Source organism: Eurosta solidaginis, chromosome 2, assembly GCF_040869045.1.
Source record: "Eurosta solidaginis isolate ZX-2024a chromosome 2, ASM4086904v1, whole genome shotgun sequence".
Lineage (NCBI taxonomy): Eukaryota > Metazoa > Arthropoda > Insecta > Diptera > Tephritidae > Eurosta > Eurosta solidaginis.
In genome coordinates, this window is record NC_090320.1 from 308,371,932 (window position 1) to 308,394,234 (window position 22,303).

The 22,303-nt window shown below is 42.4% G+C and overlaps 2 protein-coding genes across 4 annotated transcripts in view; one reads left to right on the top strand and one right to left on the bottom strand.

Annotated features, from left to right (window-relative positions):
• LOC137241439 (coiled-coil domain-containing protein 28B) overlaps positions 1-21,901 on the bottom strand; it is a 35,723-nt gene extending 13,822 nt beyond the window's left edge. For 2 of the 3 annotated variants that reach the window (XM_067769043.1, XM_067769040.1), the window contains exons 1-2: positions 21,477-21,901; positions 20,965-21,181 (exon numbers count right to left, since the gene is read on the bottom strand). In XM_067769043.1, the coding sequence (XP_067625144.1) occupies positions 20,965-21,181; positions 21,477-21,620 (361 nt within the window). In that variant the 5' untranslated portion in view covers positions 21,621-21,901. The remainder of the gene's footprint in view (positions 1-20,964; positions 21,182-21,476) is intronic. The other variant, XM_067769039.1, reaches the window with a different exon arrangement.
• Positions 11,439-18,482, top strand: LOC137241438 (uncharacterized). Its single transcript, XM_067769038.1, has 2 exons — positions 11,439-16,243; positions 16,292-18,482. Exons 1-2 carry the CDS (start codon positions 13,048-13,050, stop codon positions 17,203-17,205), a joined length of 4,110 nt encoding a protein of 1,369 aa, XP_067625139.1. The 5' UTR covers positions 11,439-13,047; the 3' UTR covers positions 17,206-18,482.
• Positions 21,902-22,303: the final 402 nt, after the last annotated feature.

The window sequence follows — 22,303 nt, forward strand, 5'->3', positions numbered from 1 at the left end:
AAATACACTCGGAGTGTTTGCCAAATACTGCCGAGGGTCGACCCCGCTTTGAAAAATTTTCTCTTATTGAAAAACCTTGTTCCTAAAATTTGGATGTTGCTTTGCCCGGGGCGTGAACCCAGGATCTTCGGTGTGGTAGGCTACCATCGCACCACGGAATTTTTAATACCTCACAATAATTTTTTAAATTTTCAATAAACCAAATTTTTAAAAAGAATTTAAATTAAATTTGGCATTTTGCTTAGAAAGAGTCCTCGTGTGTAAATATGATACGCAACTCCAAAAGAGAAGTTGCCGATTATCGGCAAAAAAAAAAACTCTGCGTGTGTAAGCGCCGATTTAGCAAAAATCAATTGAAAAGCAAAAACAAAATTAACAACTCGCTCAATTTATTTTTGTTTTCTGAAACTTTTTTTAAGTGAGCAGAAAAAATTTGAAATTTTAGAAAAAAAACCCCAAATACATATTTTATTCTTCTATATTTCTAGTTCAATGCTAAGAAGGTTGAATGTGGTTATATTAAATTGTTCCCGAGATGGTCAGGCTGCATCTTTAATGATGCTTGTTACCGGAACATACCGGATCTATATCTGGCAAATGACCATCGACCTCGATAACCCCCCATTAAACCTTCGGGAACATGACCACATTGAACCTTCTATGCAATCCCGCCACCCACCCCCTAGCATCATTCGAAACTTGGTGTCTGCAGAGCTTCACCAGCTAAATATTTGTACGATACTTTCATATCTGTTATAGGTGAGGTTGACAACTGGGTTGCGGAAGCTGTGATGCTTTAAAGCTTGTTTATTGCGATTATCAACCCCTTGAATATTCTTACAATTCCATTTGGATCATAAATGGTGGAAGTATAAAAAGGAGCACGTGGTATGAAGATTTCGGTGCGTATTACATCAGCGCAGCAAAGTAGTCCGTATTTTTCAAAACGCCAGCTTGCGAACAAATACGGAAGCGATGGAAAGAAAGCTATGGGGTTGTATTAACAAACTCATCTCGCATTTGTGAAAATAATTTCAAGGAAACTGATTTTATCAGCTGTCCGTCATATCTGAGTATTTACGTGCTTGGTTGAATCTAGGATCTGTTTCCATTCGAAATGAATTGAGCCCTTCAAGTTGGACACAATTAAGCAAAATATATGTTTCCGATTTGGATACTCAAACATAAAGCCCTTTCGCAACCAGTTTTCGAAATGTACCTGAGCGACTCGAGATTTTTCCCCACTAAGGGCTCTCATTTCAGTGTAACCCCATTTAATTTGTTGCGTCCCTCCCACAAATTGTCATCTTCCCAGCAGATCCCTGCAGCGGGACTGACCCATATTCTCCTGCTCCGGGAAGGTATCGAGCCCAATCCGGGACCTGTACCTGATCCCGGTCCAGAGAAATCGTTTTGCTGCGTTTGACGGAAAAGAATAGTTTTAGGACGGTCACACTCTTGTCAGTGTGTCACGTGCAAGGGATGGTAACACCCGACGGGATGTTCTGGGCTAGACCCCAAAACCCGACGTCCTCGTAACTTTTACAAATCTTTTGTGGCTCCTTGCTGTTCACGCCCAAGGGCGTCCCGTAGTCTGCGCCTTATCGCCCCCCCCCCCCCCCCTCCCTACTACCCTCCAGCTGCTGATCGCGCTCCATGGCGTCACCGGCTCATACGGCCGCTCCTACTCATAACTACAATATCCGTAGTAGAGAAGATAGCAATGCCGAGCATCAGCCCCTGCCCCCGTCTTCTTCACCTACTCTTATACCTATATGACACTACTTTATTTTCGTGTATTTCATCTTCAATTTTTTGTCGCACTCCCTCCTAATACGGTTTCAGTACTAGTGTAAGTGCGTAAACTATATTCCAAAATACAAAGAAAATACAATCCAGTTTGTATTTCGTTAGGTTTATTTGACATTCGGTCGTTTTTTCTTAATTCTTTCTGACAAATCAAAATTTTGTTTTTAGTTTGAAAATTTTGTGCATAAATACACAACTAAAATGAACTTTTGTGTGAAATAAGTGACTCACCTATGGCGGAACGATACAAGGTGGCAGCATGGTGACATATCTACAAACATAAATAAAAATCCCATGTACTTTGTTTTTGAAAATTCGATGGACAAATGCCAAAATCGTACTGCGCCGGATGTTGATGTATCAAATCAAATAAAAAAGTTTATAATCAGCTGTTCCATGCTGCCACCTACCTTGTATCGTTCCGCCATGGACCCACCAGAGCGCGAAATAACTTTTTCGTGTTATTTGTATTGTTTTTGTTGTGAAAAATGATAACGAAAAAATAAAATTTAAAACATAAACAAAAACATGTCAAATTTTTTTATTTTGTGGACAATATTGGTCTCTCTTTCTCTTGTTGGAAATTGTTTTTGTAATTTAACTTTCCGATAAAGTTTCGTCAGTTTTTTTAGCTTGAAATCCAAGCAAAAATAAAGTAGTGTCATATAGGTATTACCGGCACTAGCATTCGAGTAAGTCAGGGAAACATACTACTAGTCCCTACAACCTTTTGCACCGTTTGCCAGCACAGAATAAGTATGTTGTTCTCAAAACCTCTGTAGTCTTTGAGATGCATATGACCGATCTTCCCTGCCTTTGGTAGGAAAACTACACGAGCAGTTCTCCAACGGTTTTAACTCCCCCGGTGGTGCCTCCTCAGTAAGGGTGGATGCAACATATCGACATACCACATTTATCTTATGAAAACTAATACTCTCGGTCTATGGCTGACGAAATATAGCAAATTTCACTTTGTGGCTGACAAAAAACAGTTGTTGTTGTTGTTGTTGTTGTAGCAGTGCTTCGCCCCACCTAACAGCCGCGACCGATCTTAAATTGTCATCAATATCCTCTAGCGGGAGTCCAAGGAAACTTGCTGTTTCAACAGGGGTGGACCATAAGGAAAGGGGTGTTAGAGGCGTTGGTTCCACATTACAATTAAAGAGATGGTTGGTGTCATGTGGGGACACATTGCAAGCGGGGCATACATTTTATATGTCGGGGATGATTCTGGATAGGTAAGAGTTTAAAAAAAAAAAATAAATGTAAGGCGCAATAACCTCCGAAGAGATCTAAGGCCGAGCTTCTCTTCCAATTTGCGTCGTGCTCCTCTTGATTTTCCCTACAAATTGGCCGGACGGGACCTACATGTTTTATGCCGACTCCGAACGGCATCTGCAAGGCAGATGAGTTTTCACTGAGAGCTTTTCATGGCAGAAATACACCCGGAGCGCTTGCCAAACACTGCCGAGGGGCGACCCCGCTTAGAAAAATTTTCTTATAATTGAAAAACATTATTTCTAAAATTTTGATGTTGCTTTGCCCGGGAGTTGAACCCAGGGCATACGGTGTGATAGGCGGAGCACGCTACCATCACACCACGGTGGCCGCAACCTGTTTACAATATCCAGAACGAAGTGTGTGAAGAGTGACACGCGTTTCCCTGGGGAGTATGCGTTCCTCTTCCGCGAGTTTTGGATACTCTTCTTTGAGTACTGGATTCACCGGGCAATTCCCGGCATAAAGGTCCGACGCCTGTTTGTGGAGTTCACCAAGGACCTGCTTGTGTTTTTTCGCTTCATACGGCTGCGTTCTCAGGTGCCGTATTTCCTCAAAATGCTTACGGAGATGACTCCTTAAGCCCCTAGGCGGTGTTGGTTCATCAATCAGATGTCTGTTGGGATGCCTATGTTTCTGGGTATTCAGCAGGAACTGTTTGGTCAGCATCTCGTTTCTCTCCCTGATGGGGAGTATTCTCGCCTCATTATGCAGATGGTGTTCTGGGGACATAAGAAGACAGCCCGTGGCAATTCTGAGAGCAGTATTTTGGCAGGCCTGTAGCTTCTTCCAGTGGGTAATTTTTAGGCTTGGCGACCATATGGGTGACGCGTAGCACGTAATCGGCTGGCTAATTGCTTTGCGTGTAGTCATTAGCGTTTCTTTATCTTTTCCCCAGGTACTGCCAGCGAGGGATTTGAGGATTTTGTTACGGCTCTGAATTCTCGGAACAATTGCGGCTGCGTGCTCACCAAAATGTAGATCCTGATCGAACGTCACACCGAAGATTTTGGGGTGTAGGACAGTCGGTAGCGTAATGCCATCGATGTGGATGTTCAAAATGGTCGACATTTGGGACGTCCATGTTGTAAATAAGGTCGCGGAAGATTTAGTCGGTGATAATGCCAGGTTTCAGCACTGAAATACAGCGAGGAATCAATCTTGCCAATAAATGCTACTTTGGACTAGGTAGGCAATTGAAAAGTAAAGTCCTCTCTCGGCGAACGAAAATCATACTCTACAAGTCACTTATCGCACCCGTCCTGCTATATGGGGCAGAAGCATGGACCATGACAACAGCAGATGAAGTGGCTTTGGGAGTGTTCGAGAGAAAATTTCTTCGAAAGATTTATGGACCTCTACGCGTTGGCGATGGCGAGTACCGAAGAAGATTTAATGATGAGCTGTACGAAATATACGCAGACATCAACATAGTCCAGCGAATTAAAACGCAGCGGCTGCGCTGGCTAAGCCATGTTATGCGAATGAATGATGATGCTCCGGCCAAGAAAGTGTTTCTATCGGAACCCGCCTATGGAAGCAGAGGTAGAGGGCGGCCCCCACTCCGTTGGAAGGACCAGGTGGAAAACGATTTAAACTCCCTTGGTATGACCAATTGGCGCCAGTTGGCGGAGCGAAGGAGCGACTGGCGCGCCTTGTTGGACGGCCATAACCGTTTAGACGGTTAAGCGCCAATTAAGTAAGTAATGCCAGGTTTCACGAGGCGAAAAAACTGGAGAGATCAGGGAGGTAGCCGTTTATTTTATTGCATAGCTCATCGATCTCTGGGCCTGGGCCTGTGGCCATTATTGTGCAGTCATCGGCGTAGGAAACGATTGTGACTCCTTCCGGTGGTGAAGGTAGCTTAGATATGTAGAAATTAAACAAAAGTGGGGATAGGACACCACCCTGTGGCACCCCTTGTTTAATTCTCCTTGGTTTTGATGTTTCGTTTCTAAATTGCACCGATGCCTGCCGACCACCCAGATAATTTGCGGTCCACCTTTTAAGACATGGGGGAAGGGTAGACCCTTCCAGGTCTTGCAGTAACGAGCCATGGTTGACCGTAACAAAAGCTTTTGATAGGTCTAGCGCTACGAGTACTGTTCTATGGTGGGGGTTTTGATTTAAACCGCAATTTATCTGGGTGGCAATGGCATTTAGCGCGGTGGTAGTGCTATGGAGTTTTCTGAAGCCATGCTGATGAGAGGCTAGCTGCAAATTAGCTTGGAAATAAGGGAGCAAAATGGCTTCAAGCGTCTTTGCTACAGGCGATAGGAGAGATATCGGACGATACGACTCTCCTATGTTAGCTGGTTTACCAGGCTTTAGTAGCGGGACCACCTTGGCCATTTTCCATTTCTCGGGTATGACAAAGGTGGAAAGAGACAGGTTAAAGACCTGCGCTAAATATTTGAAACCCTCTTTCCCTAGGCTTTCAAGCATCGGCATGGCTATGCCGTCTGGGCCCACTGCTTTGGATGGTTTAGCGCGACCAATGGCGTCCTCAACCTCTTTAGCGGTGATGGTGATTGGTGACGCGCTGTATTTGTGTATATGTGCGTGTCTGTTGGCTCTCCGTCTATCTTTGTTGACCATAGAATGCATTATATATTGTCGGCAGAAAGCGCTCGCGCATTTTTTCGCATCCGACAGCACTTTGTCGCCAAAGGCGACGGAAAATTTGTCTTTGTGCTTAGTCGAATTCGCTAGGGACTTTACGGTGGACCAAAGTTTACCCACACCGGTAGAGAGGTTACAACCTCTTAGGTGCTCCTCCCATTTCGCCCGCTTGTGTTCATCCACAAGCAATCTGATGCGTTGGTTTATATCCCTTATTTGGAGGTCGGATCAAGCTGTCTTATAAGGTCACGTTCTCTCGCTAAGTTTGCGGCCTCCGCCGGGAAGTGGGGCCGGATTTCGGGAATTCTCCCGGCGGGAATAAAACGTGCCGAGGCGGATTCAATGACCTTGCGGAAGGCACGCTCCCCTTGGCGGGCATCAGTCGGGATAGGGAGGGCAGCAAAGAGGTTGTCTGTAAAAGATTTATATTCTTCCCACTTTCCTTTTTTAAAGTTTATGAAAGTGCGTTTTTCGGTGACGATGAAGTCGGCGGTACGCTCGAGCGAAATAAGTATAGGCAGGTGGTCGGATGCCAATGTTACCATCGGCTGCCAGTTGACGCAGTTTACGAGTTCTGCGCTCACGATTGAGATATCTGGCGAACTGTGCCAGCTTCCTACCATACGTGTGGGTGCGTCTCCGTTTATTGTGCAGAACGTCGTTTCTTCTATTTGATCCGCCAACATCTCACCCCTACTGTCCGCCCGCAAATTTGAATGCCAAAGATCGTGATGGGCATTGAAATCGCCTAAGATAATGCGATTGTTGCCAGTGAGTAAGGCTCTGATATTAGGGCGGTATCCACTGGGGCAACAGGTGGCAGGAGGGATGTAGATGTTGATGATTTCTAGGTTTGCATCGCCTGACCGGACAGATAGGTCTTAACGTTCTAAGACATTGTCCCTGCGGTCGATGCCAGGATCAAATATATAATATTGCACAGAGTGGTGTACGATAAACGCGAGGCCGCCTCCATTTCCGCTCTCGCGATCTTTTCTATGGACATTATACCCAGAGCAGGTCTGCAGTGCAGATCTTGCTGTGCGTTTAGTCTCTTGAATCGCAGCAATGTGGATGTTGTGCCGCTTCATGAAATCGACTATCTCCGTCATCTTCCCAGTTAGTCCATTACAGTTTAACTGCAGAATTCTGAAGTGCATAGGGGGAGACGTCGCCACTCTGGGGGTAAGTGCCGGGTGACTACGCCTGAGTTGAGGAAGGCCAGGACGCAATTGCTGTTGTGGCCCTGGGACTGGGCGTCCTTGGGCAAGCATTGGGTTACCCGAATGATTTGGGTTTGGGACCTGGCAACATGGCGCGATGAAACCCGTCGGGGGGTTGCCGTCGCGGAGACCAAAACATCTAGGAAAGTGGCACCATCCAAGGCAGGTATTTCGTTTTCTGACTGACAAAAACTAGCAATTTATTTTTGTTTTTCTGCTACAGGGTCTCAAATTGTAAAGAAACTTTGAGTAATGCAAATTATTTGCAATAGCTGAACGTTGCGACTGTAATGAAATAGAGTAATTGTCATTTTATTCATTAATCATAGCAATGAGTGGGGCGTCTTCATCCATTCGCAAGCCTTGACCTAGCCAACGAAGCCTTTGGGCTTTAATTCGTTGCACTATCAAATCTGCGTAAAGCTCAGCATTAAACCTCCATATGTACACGCAATTTTTTATTACAAAATGGAGTCGCATTTAACAGTAGTCGCCCTGTTGTTGTTGTGTTAACAGGGCTTCGCCCCATTCAATGGCCCCTTGGCGCCACCAGCTCATACGGCCGCTCCTAGTCATAACTACAATCTCCGTAGTAGAGTCGGTAGCAATGCCGAGCATCAGCCTCCATCTTCTTCTCTTTCCAGAACTAGAAATCGTGTAGGTCAGGGAAATAGACTCCTAGTCTGCTCTGCAGACCTGCTCTGGGAATAACGTCCACAGAAAAGATCGTTAGAGCGTAAATGGAGGCGGTCTCGCGTTTATCATCCACCACTCAGTGTAATATAATCTATTCGATCCGGACATCGGCCGCAAGGACAGTGTCCTAGAACGTCATGGAATATCTGTCCGGTTAGGCGATGTAAACCTATAAATCATCAACATCTACATCCTTCCTGTCACCTGTTGCCTCTGTGGATACCGCCCTGAATTCAGAGCACTACTCACTGGCGATAATCGCATTATCTTAGGGGATTTCAATTCCCATCATGATCTATGGCACGCAAACCTACAGGCGGACGGCAGGGGTGAGATGTTGGCGGACCAAAGAAATTGCGCAAGGATTTTTTAAGAAGGCTTAATTAGATTTTGGCATATGGTGAAAGGCGAACTCAACTCGACGTGGCCGCCAGAAAATTGCTTTGCAGAATGAAAGCAGGTAACTCCGGCGGATTTGTGTTAATCCGCCGTCTTCTTCTTATGATCCTCTGTTGATGTTGCTGTGGCACCAATTCATTACTCATTTCAGTGTATACCACATGAAATGCAATAATGTGCATTGTTTATACCTTATTTCTCAATTTCAAACAAATTCGCAACAATAATTAAACTTCATTTTTTTAAACAAAATAAGAAATGCGCAACGAAATTTCAATTGACAAAACAGCTTACTTCGAAAATTCGAAATTCCTATTCCCCAATTTTTCTTCTCCCTAGGAGAAAAGAATTGGAGGAATTTTCCGCGGAAATAAAAAAATCCGCGAGAATATTTAGAATTGGTCTGATTGTTTCAAATTTTGGGTTTTCTCTTTTGTCGAGAAACTTTGGCGAGATGTTCAATTGAATAGCAGCTGTTTTGCATTCGTTTAAAATTGTTTCCCATTGGTTCCTGATCAACTTCAAATCAGCTAATAAGGCATCTAGATGTCGGACCTCAATATCTATGGTAGCGTTTCTAGCTTGGAGGACCACGTTTCTTTTATTAATGGTAGTCAGTATTTTGAACCAAATTGAGAACAGCAAGATACATTCGAACTTGTTGTTGTAATTGAGAATGCCGGTAACATATCCGTATGCTTGCGCAGTCAAATCTGGCTTTTTTCTGAAAGCCTATGAAGAGAGCTCGGTACATTTTTTTTAGGATGTCCCATCTTTGTGGACTGCTGCTGAAAATAGTAAAACATTTTTGTACAACTCCGAAGAAAGTAATTGCAGCCTACAACATTCTGCAGCATTAACACCACATAAATTGAGAATGTGGATTGTACAAGGCGAGTAATCAGCATTCGAGGTTTTGTCGAGAATGTGACGTAGTGCTCCGTTGTAAGTTCCTTTCATATTGGCGCCGTTATCGTACCCTTGTGCACGACAATCTTTTAATGCAATTTCAATTAGATCAGCGATTTTCTGTAACCAGTTTTTTGGTTACAATTCACGAAAGTCAAAAACCGTTCTTGAATTGTAAAATTTTCCCCCAGCGGGTTAGGGGATCAGAATATACCCGCGGTAGGTATGCCTGTCTTAAGAGGCGACTAAAATACCAGATTCAAGGGGCTGTGTAGCGCAATCCTTCAGGTTGCAAGCGCAATATATAGCTTCTCCAAACCCAATTGTCAACCTCACCTATCCGCGGCGAATCCTGTTTCACTAACAGACGAGGCTCTGGCGACCCCAAGCTCCTCATGGAACTTGGGGTGGCGAGGGAGGGAATGGCCTGAAGGTTTAATGTGGCCACATAAATCGTTCCCTAGATGGTCGGGCTAGCACCTTAATGGTACTTTGGTACCGGATCTGTATCCGGCAAAGGACCATCACATCGATAACACTCCCCAAAGCCTTCGGGGAGCAACCTTATCGCTATAACAACAACAACAACAATTGCAAAATTTGTTGCTTTCGAATTGAAATGGAGTTAGCGCAAAATGAACGTAGTCAACGTGACTGTGGCAGCACTTCGATTACCAACGAGTTCAATACAACCCTTCAGAGATGTACCAGTGGAAAAAAAAAATTCTGATCTTGCATCCCTAGCAATTTTCATCCTTCTTTTTTCTTGCGAACAACCAACCTGATCGGACGTGCTTGCTGATACAAAAATCTGAACATCGATATAAAACAATTCATTTCTTTAAGTTTTAAGCTTGTATAATTAAATAAAGTTAGCAAAAACTTTAATCGTTTAAACTTTGTCATTTTACCGAGTTTTGCGAGGTAAACTCATCAAAACCTCCAAACTGGTGACCCCGACGTGATCGGGAAGCACGTGCAGCGCAAGAATACATCTTTAACTACATATTAACGTAAGTAATTCAAAATGGTGGGAAATGGTGTAACAGCCGGCGATTGCACCAGCTCAAACACAAAAAGCGTCAGAAACGACAGCTCCGGCGAATTCCGTTGCATTAGTATACGCGCACCTGCCAATTCCACCAATGGCAAGCACAAACATAGGGGCATGGTTTACCTCTATGGAATTTTGGTTCACAGCTTCGGGCATCACTGCTGATAAGAGGAAAACTGTAACAGTACCAGCTCTGGATCCAAATGTTTTAAGCGAATTGGGTGACGTCATCACAGCGCTACCACAAAACGACAGATTCGACTTTGTCAAACAAAAAATCATCGAACATTTTGCGGACAGTGAACAGCGGCGGCTTAATCGTGTCTTATCTGAACTACCACTTGGCGATAAAAAGCCTTCCGAGTTTTTCTTCGAGATGAGGCGCGTCGCAGGCAACACTCTTGGCGATGCCGCTCTCAAAAGTCTATGGATCAAGCGATTACCTGAGTTTGCACAGCCAGTAATTGCAGCCTCTTCTGGTTTAGCCTCCGAATTCACAAAAATAGCAGACACCATAGTAGATGCGATCTCTCCGCATCAGCTAAATCGTATCAAATCATCAACATCCAGCGAAATTGATGAATTGCGTGCTGTCGTCATGGAGCTTGGTAAGAAATTCGACAAATTCACAATGCGTTCACGATCCCGTAGCCGCAAGCGAACACACTCTCGACACAATTCAAAGGCTCGCGACCGTACTGATACCTCACGAAAATCATCAACTCCCCAAGACTGTTGGTATCACCAAAAATATGGTAGCAATGCCAAAAAATGTCGTAGTCCTTGTCGTCATGGCAAGCACACCCAATCAATAACGTCAGAATCTTCTTGATTGTCAAAGCGCGTGGCAGGTTGCAACGAAGGTCCTGTCATCGAACGCAACGTACTTCGTCTACAAGTACACGAACGACAAACCGGGAAAAAGTTTCTCGTTGACACTGGTGCTGATGTATCCGTGCTTCTTATAATCTCAAAATTATACGACATCCGACCAACGGCCACAAAATTGTACACAGCAAATGGTTCTGCCATCAAGGTTTTTGGAGAAAGGCGAATTAGCCTGGACCTTGGGTTGCGTCGAGATTTTCCCTGGTCCTTTATTATCGCTGACGTAACAACGCCGATAATCGGCGCTGACTTTATTCGATTTTATGATTTGCTAATCGATATGCGCCGCAACAGGCTCATCGACAATTTAACCAAATTAAAATCATCTGTAACTGCTCCAACGTTGTGTAAGGCTACTGATATTAAGACGTTCGACACAACAGGCCCATTCGCTGATCTTCTCTCCGAATTTTTTCAAATCACGAAGCTTGCACCTCACGGTTCTTTAACAAAATCAACAGTCGTCCATCGCATTTTGACTACAGGTCAGCCAGCCTTTTCTAGACCACGACGCCTTGCTCCCGCCAAGCTCGTAGCCGCACGTAATGAATTCAACTTCCTGCTAAAGGCAGGCATTTGTCAACCCTCCACTAGCAACTGGTCCAGCCCGCTACATATGGTGCGAAAGAATGATGGCACTTGGAGGCCATGCGGTGACTATCGCGCGCTCAATGCTCAAACGTTACCCGACAGGTACCCATTACCGTTTCTAACCGATTTCAATTTACGAGGCAGGACAGTTTTCTCGAAGATCGACCTACAACGTGCATTCCACCAAGTTCCGATTCAAGAGGATGATATACCGAAGACCGCTGTCACTACGCCATTCGGGATGTTCGAATTTAAGTTTATGACCTTTGGCCTCTGCAACGCCGCGCAGACCTTCCAAAGGTTGATAAATGAAGTCTTGCGTGGCCTCGACTACGTATTCCCTTACATCGATGACATCTGCATCGGTTCTTCGTCGCTCGAACAGCATAAAAAAGATTTACGTGAAGTATTCAAACGCCTTCGGGATAATAATTTGGCAATAAACGTTTCAAAGTGCGAATTTGGTGAAAAAGAACTCAAATTTTTGGGACATCTCGTCGACGCGAAAGGCATCCGTCCTCTACCCAAGCGCATAGTAGTTATTCGCGATTATCCCAAGCCGGCAGTAGCAAAAGAGCTAAAAAGTTTCATCGCAATGGTAAACTTCTATCGCAAGTTTTTACCCAACGCCATTGAGTACCAGTCACATCTGCAACAACTCATTACAGGCAATAAGAAAAACGATCGTACCATTATTAAATGGAACAAGGAAGCTGTTCAATCGGAATTGACTGGTCACAAATGTTAGGTATAGTATGGTAACGCCATGGCCGGGGATAATTCCCAATCACAAGCAGCATTGGTTGGCCTATTGTGCTTTAAGCTTTTCATTTTTTCTTCTTTATCATTGTAATTTGCTGACAGTCGTTTTCGTACATTGCTTCAATAAAGTTCGTGTATTCTTAAATCGTATGTCTCCTTTTTTTATTAACCAGAAACATTGGCGACCGTGACAGGACGGTGAAGCAAGCATTTCGTTATAAAAAACAAAATACAACTATACATATAAAGGTGCTCGCTGCCGTCAAGAACACAAACAAAGTGGAGTACATGGAAAAGAGAACAATTTGGAGCCTCAAATTTTAATATACAGAGCAGTACATGTTCTCGTATACATATCGTAATTAGTGCTGCATTGGTATAATACACACAGCTTACGCACATAATCACAAGCATATAGTTTTATATTGCGGTTCTTTATATTGCACTGTTTGGTTTTCTGAGTATATGTACATATATATCGTAATTATTGCTGAATTTGCCTGAACACAGCCTACGCACATAATCGCAAGCATATTGTTTTATATTGCGGTTCTTTACATTGCCCTCAATCGCATTCGCACCGTTTGTTTTTGCTTAATACGGTAATAAGCAGATTGCATATAAAGGGAAAAGTACTGTTTTCAGCGAAAAATATCACACCATATCTCCGTTTTATTTTTTGGTGCTTTACTTTGGCTTCAGTCCGTGTGCACGTTTTGTTTTTTACTTTCATACGGGAACAAGCAGTTTGCAAATTAAATAAATTTGAGGAAACAACAATCAACACACAATTTTTGAGATCTAAAAGCCGGCAGCATGCCGACGGATGATGATACCAATGATACATCGGTGGAATTGCCACCGCTGCGTCAACAACGCAGTTCAATGAAGCGGAATATCACAAACCTTAAAACTAAAATTGAAAGGGAAGGTGCTACAGCTGACGCCACGATTCTAGAGTGCCAATTGCAAATATTGGAATCATATTTCAAGCAAGTATGTCATATACAAACCCAAATTGAAAAACTTTGCTTTACAGACAATGGCCGCAGTGATTTAGAGGAACTCTTCATCACGACCAAGTCAAAATTATTAGGATTCTTGAACAAAGCACGTCGATCAAGCAGCGCTGAATTAAGCTATTTTAATACAACGACCCCTTCGCTTTCTTCACATCGCTTGCCGAAATTAAAGTTGCCGAAATTCGACGGCAAGTACACAGAATATTCTCGATTTATACATACGTTTGAGTCGTTGGTAAACGAGGACTCGTCCTTATCACAAATTGACAAATTTAATTATCTTCTTGATTGCTTGTCGGGGGCTGCGCGAGCAGTTATTGAACCATTTGACGTTACCGAAGCAAACTATCAGCGAGCGCTGCAAAGATTAAAAGAGCGCTTTGACAATAAAACCCTAATTTTTATTGAACATATAAAGATTCTGCACACGTTGCCATCAATGAATAAAGGCGATCACATCGATTTGCGATCACTTATCGACAACGTTGCTTCTATTAAAGGGGCTTTATTATCGATTGGCTCCGAGAAGGACATAATGGAAGCGTTGCTAATTGATATTATTTTAACCAGGTTAGATGCTGACTCAAAAAAGGCTTATGATGAACGCCAAGAATTTAAAGAACTCCCATCGTTTGAAAAGTGTTACACTAATCTAAGCCATCGTTGTCAACTTCTCGAGAGTTGGAATAAGCGCTCCCCTGACGTGGCTAATCACATTCCCAATTCAAAGGTAAGCAAATCAAAAGCGTTCGTCACCTCCAAATCAAAATGTGTCTGTTGCCAAGCAGGCGACCATCTCATTCATCGATGTATGAAATTTCGCAACATGAGTGTGGCCCAGAGATTTGACTTAGCTAAGCTATCATCCCTATGTATTAATTGTTTGGGTACAGGTCATGTGGTCGCTAAGTGTCCATCACAAACGCGATGCCGGGTGTGTAACACTTTGCACCATACATTGCTACATAGAGTGCCTTCATCTGGAGAGACACCTCTTTCATCTTCATCGACCTTTTCGTTTTCGCACTCTGGTTCAGCTCCAGCATGGAAGTCCGGATCAAACCAACCAACCAACCAAAATTTTACATCGCAAACACCTACTACATTATTGGCACGGGCTACTGGTTGCTCTATCATTCCAACAGCAATCGTTTTGATTAAGGATGCTTGCGGCATCTTCCAACCAGTTCGTGCCTTATTGGATTCTTGCTCTGAGCTGAATTTTATAACGCTTGAAACTGCAAAGCGTTTACGTCTACATCAAATTCGTTTCAATCAGGAAGTAGCAGGGATCGCAGGCGCTAGCGAAAGAGTATCCACTAAGGTAGAAACCACGATTCAGTCACGGGTTTCAAATTTTAATTGTACTGCAGAGTTTGCGGTTGTCAATACGATCTCATCAAGACAGCCTAGCCAATATATAGATACAAAAAGTTTAGAATTTCCTCCAAACGTCAATTTGGCGGATCCCTATTTTTTTAAGCCACATAAAATAGATCTGCTTATCGGAACAGACATTTTCTTCGAACTTCTCGATGAAGGAAAATTGTCTCTCGATGGGAATCAATGCCTTATAGTTAATACTCTTCTAGGGTGGATAGTAGGTGGGAAATACGAGAATCACAGTACCTTGCGGTCGAATGCATGCTACTTTACGAAATCACTATCTTCACCTGACTTATCCGCCCAACTACAACGTTTTTGGGAAATCGAAGAGTATAAACAAGAGCAACAACTCTCTGAAGAGCATGTGGCGTGCGAAGCCCATTACGTCAAAAATGTTACGTACACAGCAGATAATCGGGTTCAGGTTTCCTTACCATTTATTGGCTCACCTAAAGCACTTGGCAATTCGTTTCAGAATGCTTACAGGCGGTTTATATCTCTAGAACGCCGTTTCAAAAGAGACTCAGAGTTAGGAAAATCGTACACCGAGTTTATGAAGGAGTATGCCGCACTTGGGCACATGTCTCCGATCAGTGAGGTCGACATCAGTCCAAATCATTATTTTATACCGCATCATGCTGTGCTTCGCCCAACAAATGTAACAACCAAATTGCGTGTCGTATTTGACGCATCTCATAAAACCTCATCTAACGTATCCCTCAATGATTTACTTATGGTAGGCCCAACGATCCAGCCCGATCTCATAACAACTTTGCTTAAATTTCGCCTTTACAAACATGCATTAACTGCTGACATTTGTAAAATGTATCGCCAGTTCGGGATGTCACCGAAGGACAGACAATTTCAACTAATTGTATGGAGGGATGAACCACATCTTCCTTTACAGTTCTATGAATTAAATACTATAACATATGGAACGGCTTCAGCACCGTTCCTAGCAATCCGCAGTTTATTTTTTATTGCGGAAACGTATGGCAATCTTTATCCTCTTGGCGCACACGTTTTGAAATCCGATCTATATGTAGACGATGTCCTTACAGGCGCCGATACTCTAGAGGAGTTAAAGCAACGCAAATTCGAATTAACCCAGTTATTAGCGATGGCCAAACTCGAACTCGCTAAATGGAACAGCAACTGCATTGAACTTTTCACGAACTCAGATGAGGTAGCCATTCAGCTGGCCAGCGGCGTTACTAGTACACTGGGAATGTTATGGAAACCAAGGTCAGATCAATTTTGTTTCCAATTTAATGACGAACCCCACAGGAATACTACAAAGCGTTTGATTCTTTCAAAGACAGCAAAGATATATGACTTACTAGGGCTTTTGAGTCCAATTGTAATTCGATGCAAGATGCTTCTCCAAGCACTTTGGTTACACGGTGCCTCATGGGATGAGGAAGTGCCCAAGCCACTTTCCGATTTATGGGCTAGCATAGAAGATGATCTACCTAATATAAACACAATTTCCGTTCCTCGCTACGCATTTACTTCACCGTCACAGAGAGGCGAACTGCACGGGTTTTCAGATGCCTCTGAGCGAGCTTATGGATGCTGCATTTATACCAGAATTTGGCACAATGGTACGTATAAAATTAATTTGCTTATTGCCAAGTCTAAAGTAGCTCCAGTAAAGGCACAGTCTGTACCAAGGTTGGAGCTGTGCGCTGCATTGCTTTTAATACGAACATGGAAAAAGTTTGAAGTGAACCTCAAGCAGAATATTAACACAGTATATTTTTGGACGGATTCAACCACGGTCCTTCAGTGGTTAAAAACTCATTCCTCGACTCTTACTTCATTTGTCGCCAACCGGGTCTCGGAAATCCAGGAACATTCGCAGGGCATCATATGGCGACATGTTCCATCGAAGGATAATCCGGCCGATTTAATTTCACGCGGCTGCAGTGCTGCTGATCTATGTAGCACAATATGGTTTTCTGGCCCATTATTCCTTAGTAAGGAGTCAAAACATTGGCCGGAGCTGGTAGTCGTCACCGACGCACCAGTGGAAGAGCAGCGTAAGCCCAAACGAACTCAATGCTATAAAACAAATCACATAACACACATTGTAAATGATATCGTCAATCGAAATTCCTCATACATCCGCATCCTTCGCATAATAGCATTTATTCATCGCGTATATAACACAGTTCCACCGCAAAGAAAGATGCAAATACAAGATGTAGAACCCATTTCTGCTGCGGAACTCAATAATGCATTCAATTTTGTTGCCGTAACCTTACACCGCGATTTCTACTCTTCAGAAATTAATGCATTAGAGAACAATAAAAATATACCTCCATCGTTTCAGAAACTGTCGCCACTCTTGTGCCAACTGCAAATATTTAAGAAGATGCACACCGTCGTTAGAGTAGGCGGACGGTTGTTGCAAGCACCTATTCCAATAGAAGCAAGATGCCCGCTAATACTGCCTCACGACCATCGTTTCATAATCCTCTATATAGAGCACTTACATCGCACAAATCTTCACGCTGGACCGAAGGTTCTATTAGGTTTGCTCCGACAGCGCATTTGGATGTGAGGGCTAGAGAAACGGTACGCAAGGTTGTGCGACAATGTGTTCATTGCTTCAAATATCGACCAATATTGCAACAACAAATCATGGGACTCTTACCAGCGGACCGATTTCATACAGAGCGGCCATTTTATATTTGCGGAGTGGATTTTTGTGGACCTTTCCTTACCAGTTACCGTATCAGGAGTAAAGTTCCCTACAAAACCTATGTGGCGATCTTTGTGTGCTTTTCGACGAAAGCAATACATATGGAATTAGTTTCCGATTTAAGTGCCGATGCGTTTATATACTGTCTCAAACGATTTATAAACCGGCGAGGCGTTCCACATCGAATTTACTGTGACAACGCAACAAATTTCGTGGGGGCTCACAACAAATTGCAAGATTTTTACCATCGCTACTTGTGCGATCAAAGTCGAAAGGAAATTTCCGACTTTTCGTCCATCACAGGTTTCGAATTCCATTTTATCCCACCGCGATCGCCGCATTTCGGTGGGCTCTGGGAAGCTGCTGTTAAATCAGCAAAGCACCTTTTTACCAAATACTTATCCCAAGGTGGTCTCACGTATGAGGAACTCTTGACAGTCATAGTTGAAGCAGAAGGCATTCTTAACTCTCGTCCATTGGTAACAATGTCAAACGATCCTAATGATGGAAGCGTCTTGACGCCATCTCACTTTCTCATTGGTGAAGCGATTAGGAGCGTACCCGAACCCAATTGTGACACCAACAAGCTATCATATTTATCACGATGGCAACGCATCACCCATATAAAAAATCTGTTTTGGCAACAATGGCGGCGTGACTACCTCCATGAGCTGCAGCAGCGATCCAAATGGCTAACTGACCAAGCTAACGTAGAACTTGATCAGCTTGTACTTTTATATGAAGATAATATACCATCTAACCAGTGGCCATTAGGCCGAATTACGAACGTTATCCCAGGTCCAGACAAAAAGGTCCGAGTGGTGGAAATTAAAACAGCAAAGGGAATTCTTCGCCGACCAGTTCATAAACTAGCCCCATTACCATCAGGATATTGAAAGGATCCTTTCAACGGGGGCAGGATGTTCAATCGGAATTGACTGGTCACAAATGTTAGGTATAGTATGGTAACGCCATGGCCGGGGATAATTCCCAATCACAAGCAGCATTGGTTGGCCTATTGTGCTTTAAGCTTTTCATTTTTTCTTCTTTATCATTGTAATTTGCTGACAGTCGTTTTCGTACATTGCTTCAATAAAGTTCGTGTATTCTTAAATCGTATGTCTCCTTTTTTTATTAACCAGAAACAGAAGCCGAAGCTGCATTTGATCGTTGCAAATCCGAGTTGGCAAACGCGACACTGTTAGTTCATCCGTCATCCAGCGCAGAATTAGCACTCCATGTTGATGCATCAGATACAGCCGTGGGAGCTGCATTACATCAAATTGTAGACGCGGAGCTTTAACCTCTCGGGTTTTATGCGCCAAAATTTTACAAACTCCTCATACGAGGACGACACAACAACATAAGCATTGAACGCCTAAAGCCCGCATTCTTAGCCAGCGACGACTATGAAAATTCAAGCCATACTCATGAGACGGAAACATCGACGAATACACCCGAGCCCATTCCTACGGCAAGGGATAGTATATAGCCAGAAGAGCCTTCGGATACACCGGACCCCATCTCAACGACAAGCCACGTTCCTCCTGAACATGATCGAATGGAGACACCGCCTCCTGTATCGACGAAATCTACGCGTTGTGGCAGGCAAGTAAATATTCGTTTACGATACCGGTAGTTTTGTCTAGGCGGGGAGTATTGTGGCAGCACTTCGATTACCAACGAGTTCTATACAACCCTTCAGAGATGTACCAGTGGAAAATAAAAAATTCCGATCTGGCATCCCTAGCAATTTTCATCCTTCTTTTTTCTTGGGAACAACCAACCTGATCGGACGTGCTTGCTGATACAAAAATCTGAACATCGATATAAAACAATTAATTTCTTTAAGTTTTAAGTTTGTATAATTAAATAAAGTTAGTAAAAACTTTAATCGTTTAAACTTTGTCATTTTACCGAGTTTTGCGAGGTAAACTCATCAAAACCTCCAAATGACTAGCATCAGGCATAGCATCAACGATAATAGCAAAATATTTGGCTTTCTTTCCTTGATCTAATATAGTTTCCCTCACGTTCTTTGCACAAATTTCTATAAACTCGTTCTGAATGTCTGGAGAAAGATAGTGAACTTGTAAACGTATGTGCTGCTGTTGTGGAATCCTAACTTTCTAGAAAGGATCTCTAAGTATCGGATCATAATGGCTTATGAGATCTTAGATGCCCAAAAAATGTCCATTATTTCGTTCACCGAGATATATACATTCACCATTGAAAGCTAGGCCTTTTTCGCCCAAAAATAAAATAGTGTCCAAAATTCTATATACAATTTCTTGCTACTTTTGAGTTTCAGTGATTAGCTGTTCATTGATGAGGGTATCAATTGTAGCCTCCTTTTGAATTAGATTTTGTAAAGATCGCCATTGAATATAACATCTAATGCGATCTTGACTATTTTCGTGTGATGGCAGTTTATTGTATAGCTTCTTCCATACCTGGAATTTCGATTATCTGCACAACAAATTTTAGGCCGATTTAAAGTATTGGTGCTTAACAGAAGACATGGTAGGCAATAAAAATCATTGCTACTGGCACTCCACACTAACCAGTCACGCTCCATTTTCTCTCAATTTGGCAAGATTCTGTTTAACAACGAGGTAGGAAATGCCTCATCATGACAATCACGTGCAAAAACAACAGGACACATGACCTCGACGAATTATTTCGTGGACTTCTTCAGATCGCAAAAACTCATTATTCACGGTACCGATATCGAAGTCGTTTAAATAATCTAGACTTTGATACAGAATTGCTGGTATTTTTGGAAGACTTTTTGGATGAACCTTCATCAGTGTCACCACGAAAACTTGACGATTTCGGATTCATGTAAACATACATTTTTGTTGATGTTTTTATGGTCTCCTCACTGTTCGAAGGCCCTAGCAAAAAATCATTATCATTATTCGTTGCTTTTGAAATTCGGCTTAAAATTTGCACATGGCACAACTAAAGACTCTCCTGAATTAAAAAAAAATGTTTTAGTACCTCTAAATCGTGGGCCCCCTGAGAAACCCCGGGCCCGGGTGGAATCACCCCACCCCCTCCCCCCACTCTCCCGGGCCAGCATTTACTGGCATATTGTGATTGTACCATTTCGAAAACCACCGGGTTATCATTTTCAGGCAATTTCCTAATGTTATTTGTCAGAGGTTTCACCGAGATTCGACCGAGTTTTGGGTTAAGAACGGTAGAAAAACAACAACAACAAGAAGGGCATTATCGTCACTATAAACAATCAAATAAGTCTTTGGAAACACGAAATTTACTTTAACTGAAACAAAAGACAACCTTGACCTAAAGAAAATAAAGATACAAATAAAAAACATTACATTAAAAAAATTAATGCATCTATGTATACTTAACATAATAAATACCTAGTAATTGGTATGCGTTTTGAACAATAACACATGAAAAAAAAAAATAGAAAAATAAGACAATCAAACTTTTAGAGACAATATGTGTTAATTACTGACACGTAAGCAAATTCAGCGTTATGCGAAAGATCCTTCAGAAAGTAGGTTAAACACCAGCGGATAACTCGTAACAGTGACTGCAAATATTCAGCCAGGCTATGTGAAACAAAATTTAGAAACCAATTACCTTTGAGTAACTTTCGTGGGCGTGATTTAATGTCGATTCCTTCATCATTGCTGACTCCGCCAGCACTTGAGCTTCCATGCAGACAGCTTCGAGGACGACGCTCATTTATATACATTACTTTTGCTGATGCTAGATGTCCTCTTTCTGAGGTGTGTTCAATAGAACAATTAGCCGAGTTTCTACTACGTGTTGTATCACCACTTGATATATTCTTCAACTGCAATTGGGATTTGGTTGCACAAAGTTCATTAGTTAATGCGACTTAGTTATCGCAAAGCTATATGCACATGACCCGTACGCCATAAACAAATTTTTAAGGATCCGTATTGTACGAATCCACAATAAATATAGTGAAAAATTATTCAATGGTGCGTAAGCTCAGCGAAGTAAGCAATAGATAATATTGCTAATTCAGTCCGTGTGAAAATACAGAGCCGTTTACTCACTTGTCCTTCGTAAGTATATAAGGACCCGTGAAAATGTGGCCATGTGCAGACACTTCGTATACTTACATTAATTTTTTGCATTGTTGGAGATGAAGGTATCGCTGCTGATTTAGGAGCTGTTTGTTCTGTGTTAAGATTATTCTGATCTTCTTCGCCTTCGACGTCATTCGGAACAAGCTTTTGTCGTTCTACAAGCTCATTTGTATCCATTTTAAGACCAAATCAATATTTCATATTCGCACCAGCTGGAAAACCACTTTTCTTGTGCTTTTAAAATCTTTTAAATTTGTCGATTTATTGGCCAAATGATTACCTATAATGCTATCATTAATTTAGGACCTTAGTACAGGTAAACCTTTACAATGCTTAGGCCTTTTATAAAACTTGTATTAAAATCAAAGGTGACATTAAAATTCTATAAAAAATCTACTAATTCTGCCCAAAAATTTATAGTAAAAAGTTTGACATAAGATAATGCAATAATACTGCATAACAATGACTAACGCTGCACTATTGCGCTGATATCAAAGAGGATAGAAATATAAGACGTCAGTTTGTCAGTTTGTATTTTTTGCGATATTCATATAATTTTAAATTGCTTCCACACATTTTCATGAGGTATTTTTGTTTGTTTTAATAGATTGTATTAATTAAACAATTCATCCTCTTTCCAACAATCACAATATAAACTTCTTAAAAATGTGTAGAATGTACTTTTCTAATACCCGCCAAGTAGGTACATTACAAATAATCTTATTATTTCTATCCTCTCTGACTCTAGGGCGCTTTCAGGACATAAAACTGTTTCGTGCAAGCACAGAAAATCGAGGTGTGGGACTATGTCAGTCTGTATCAAAGTACCTTGGAATGGAAGTTTTATTAGAAAAAATATT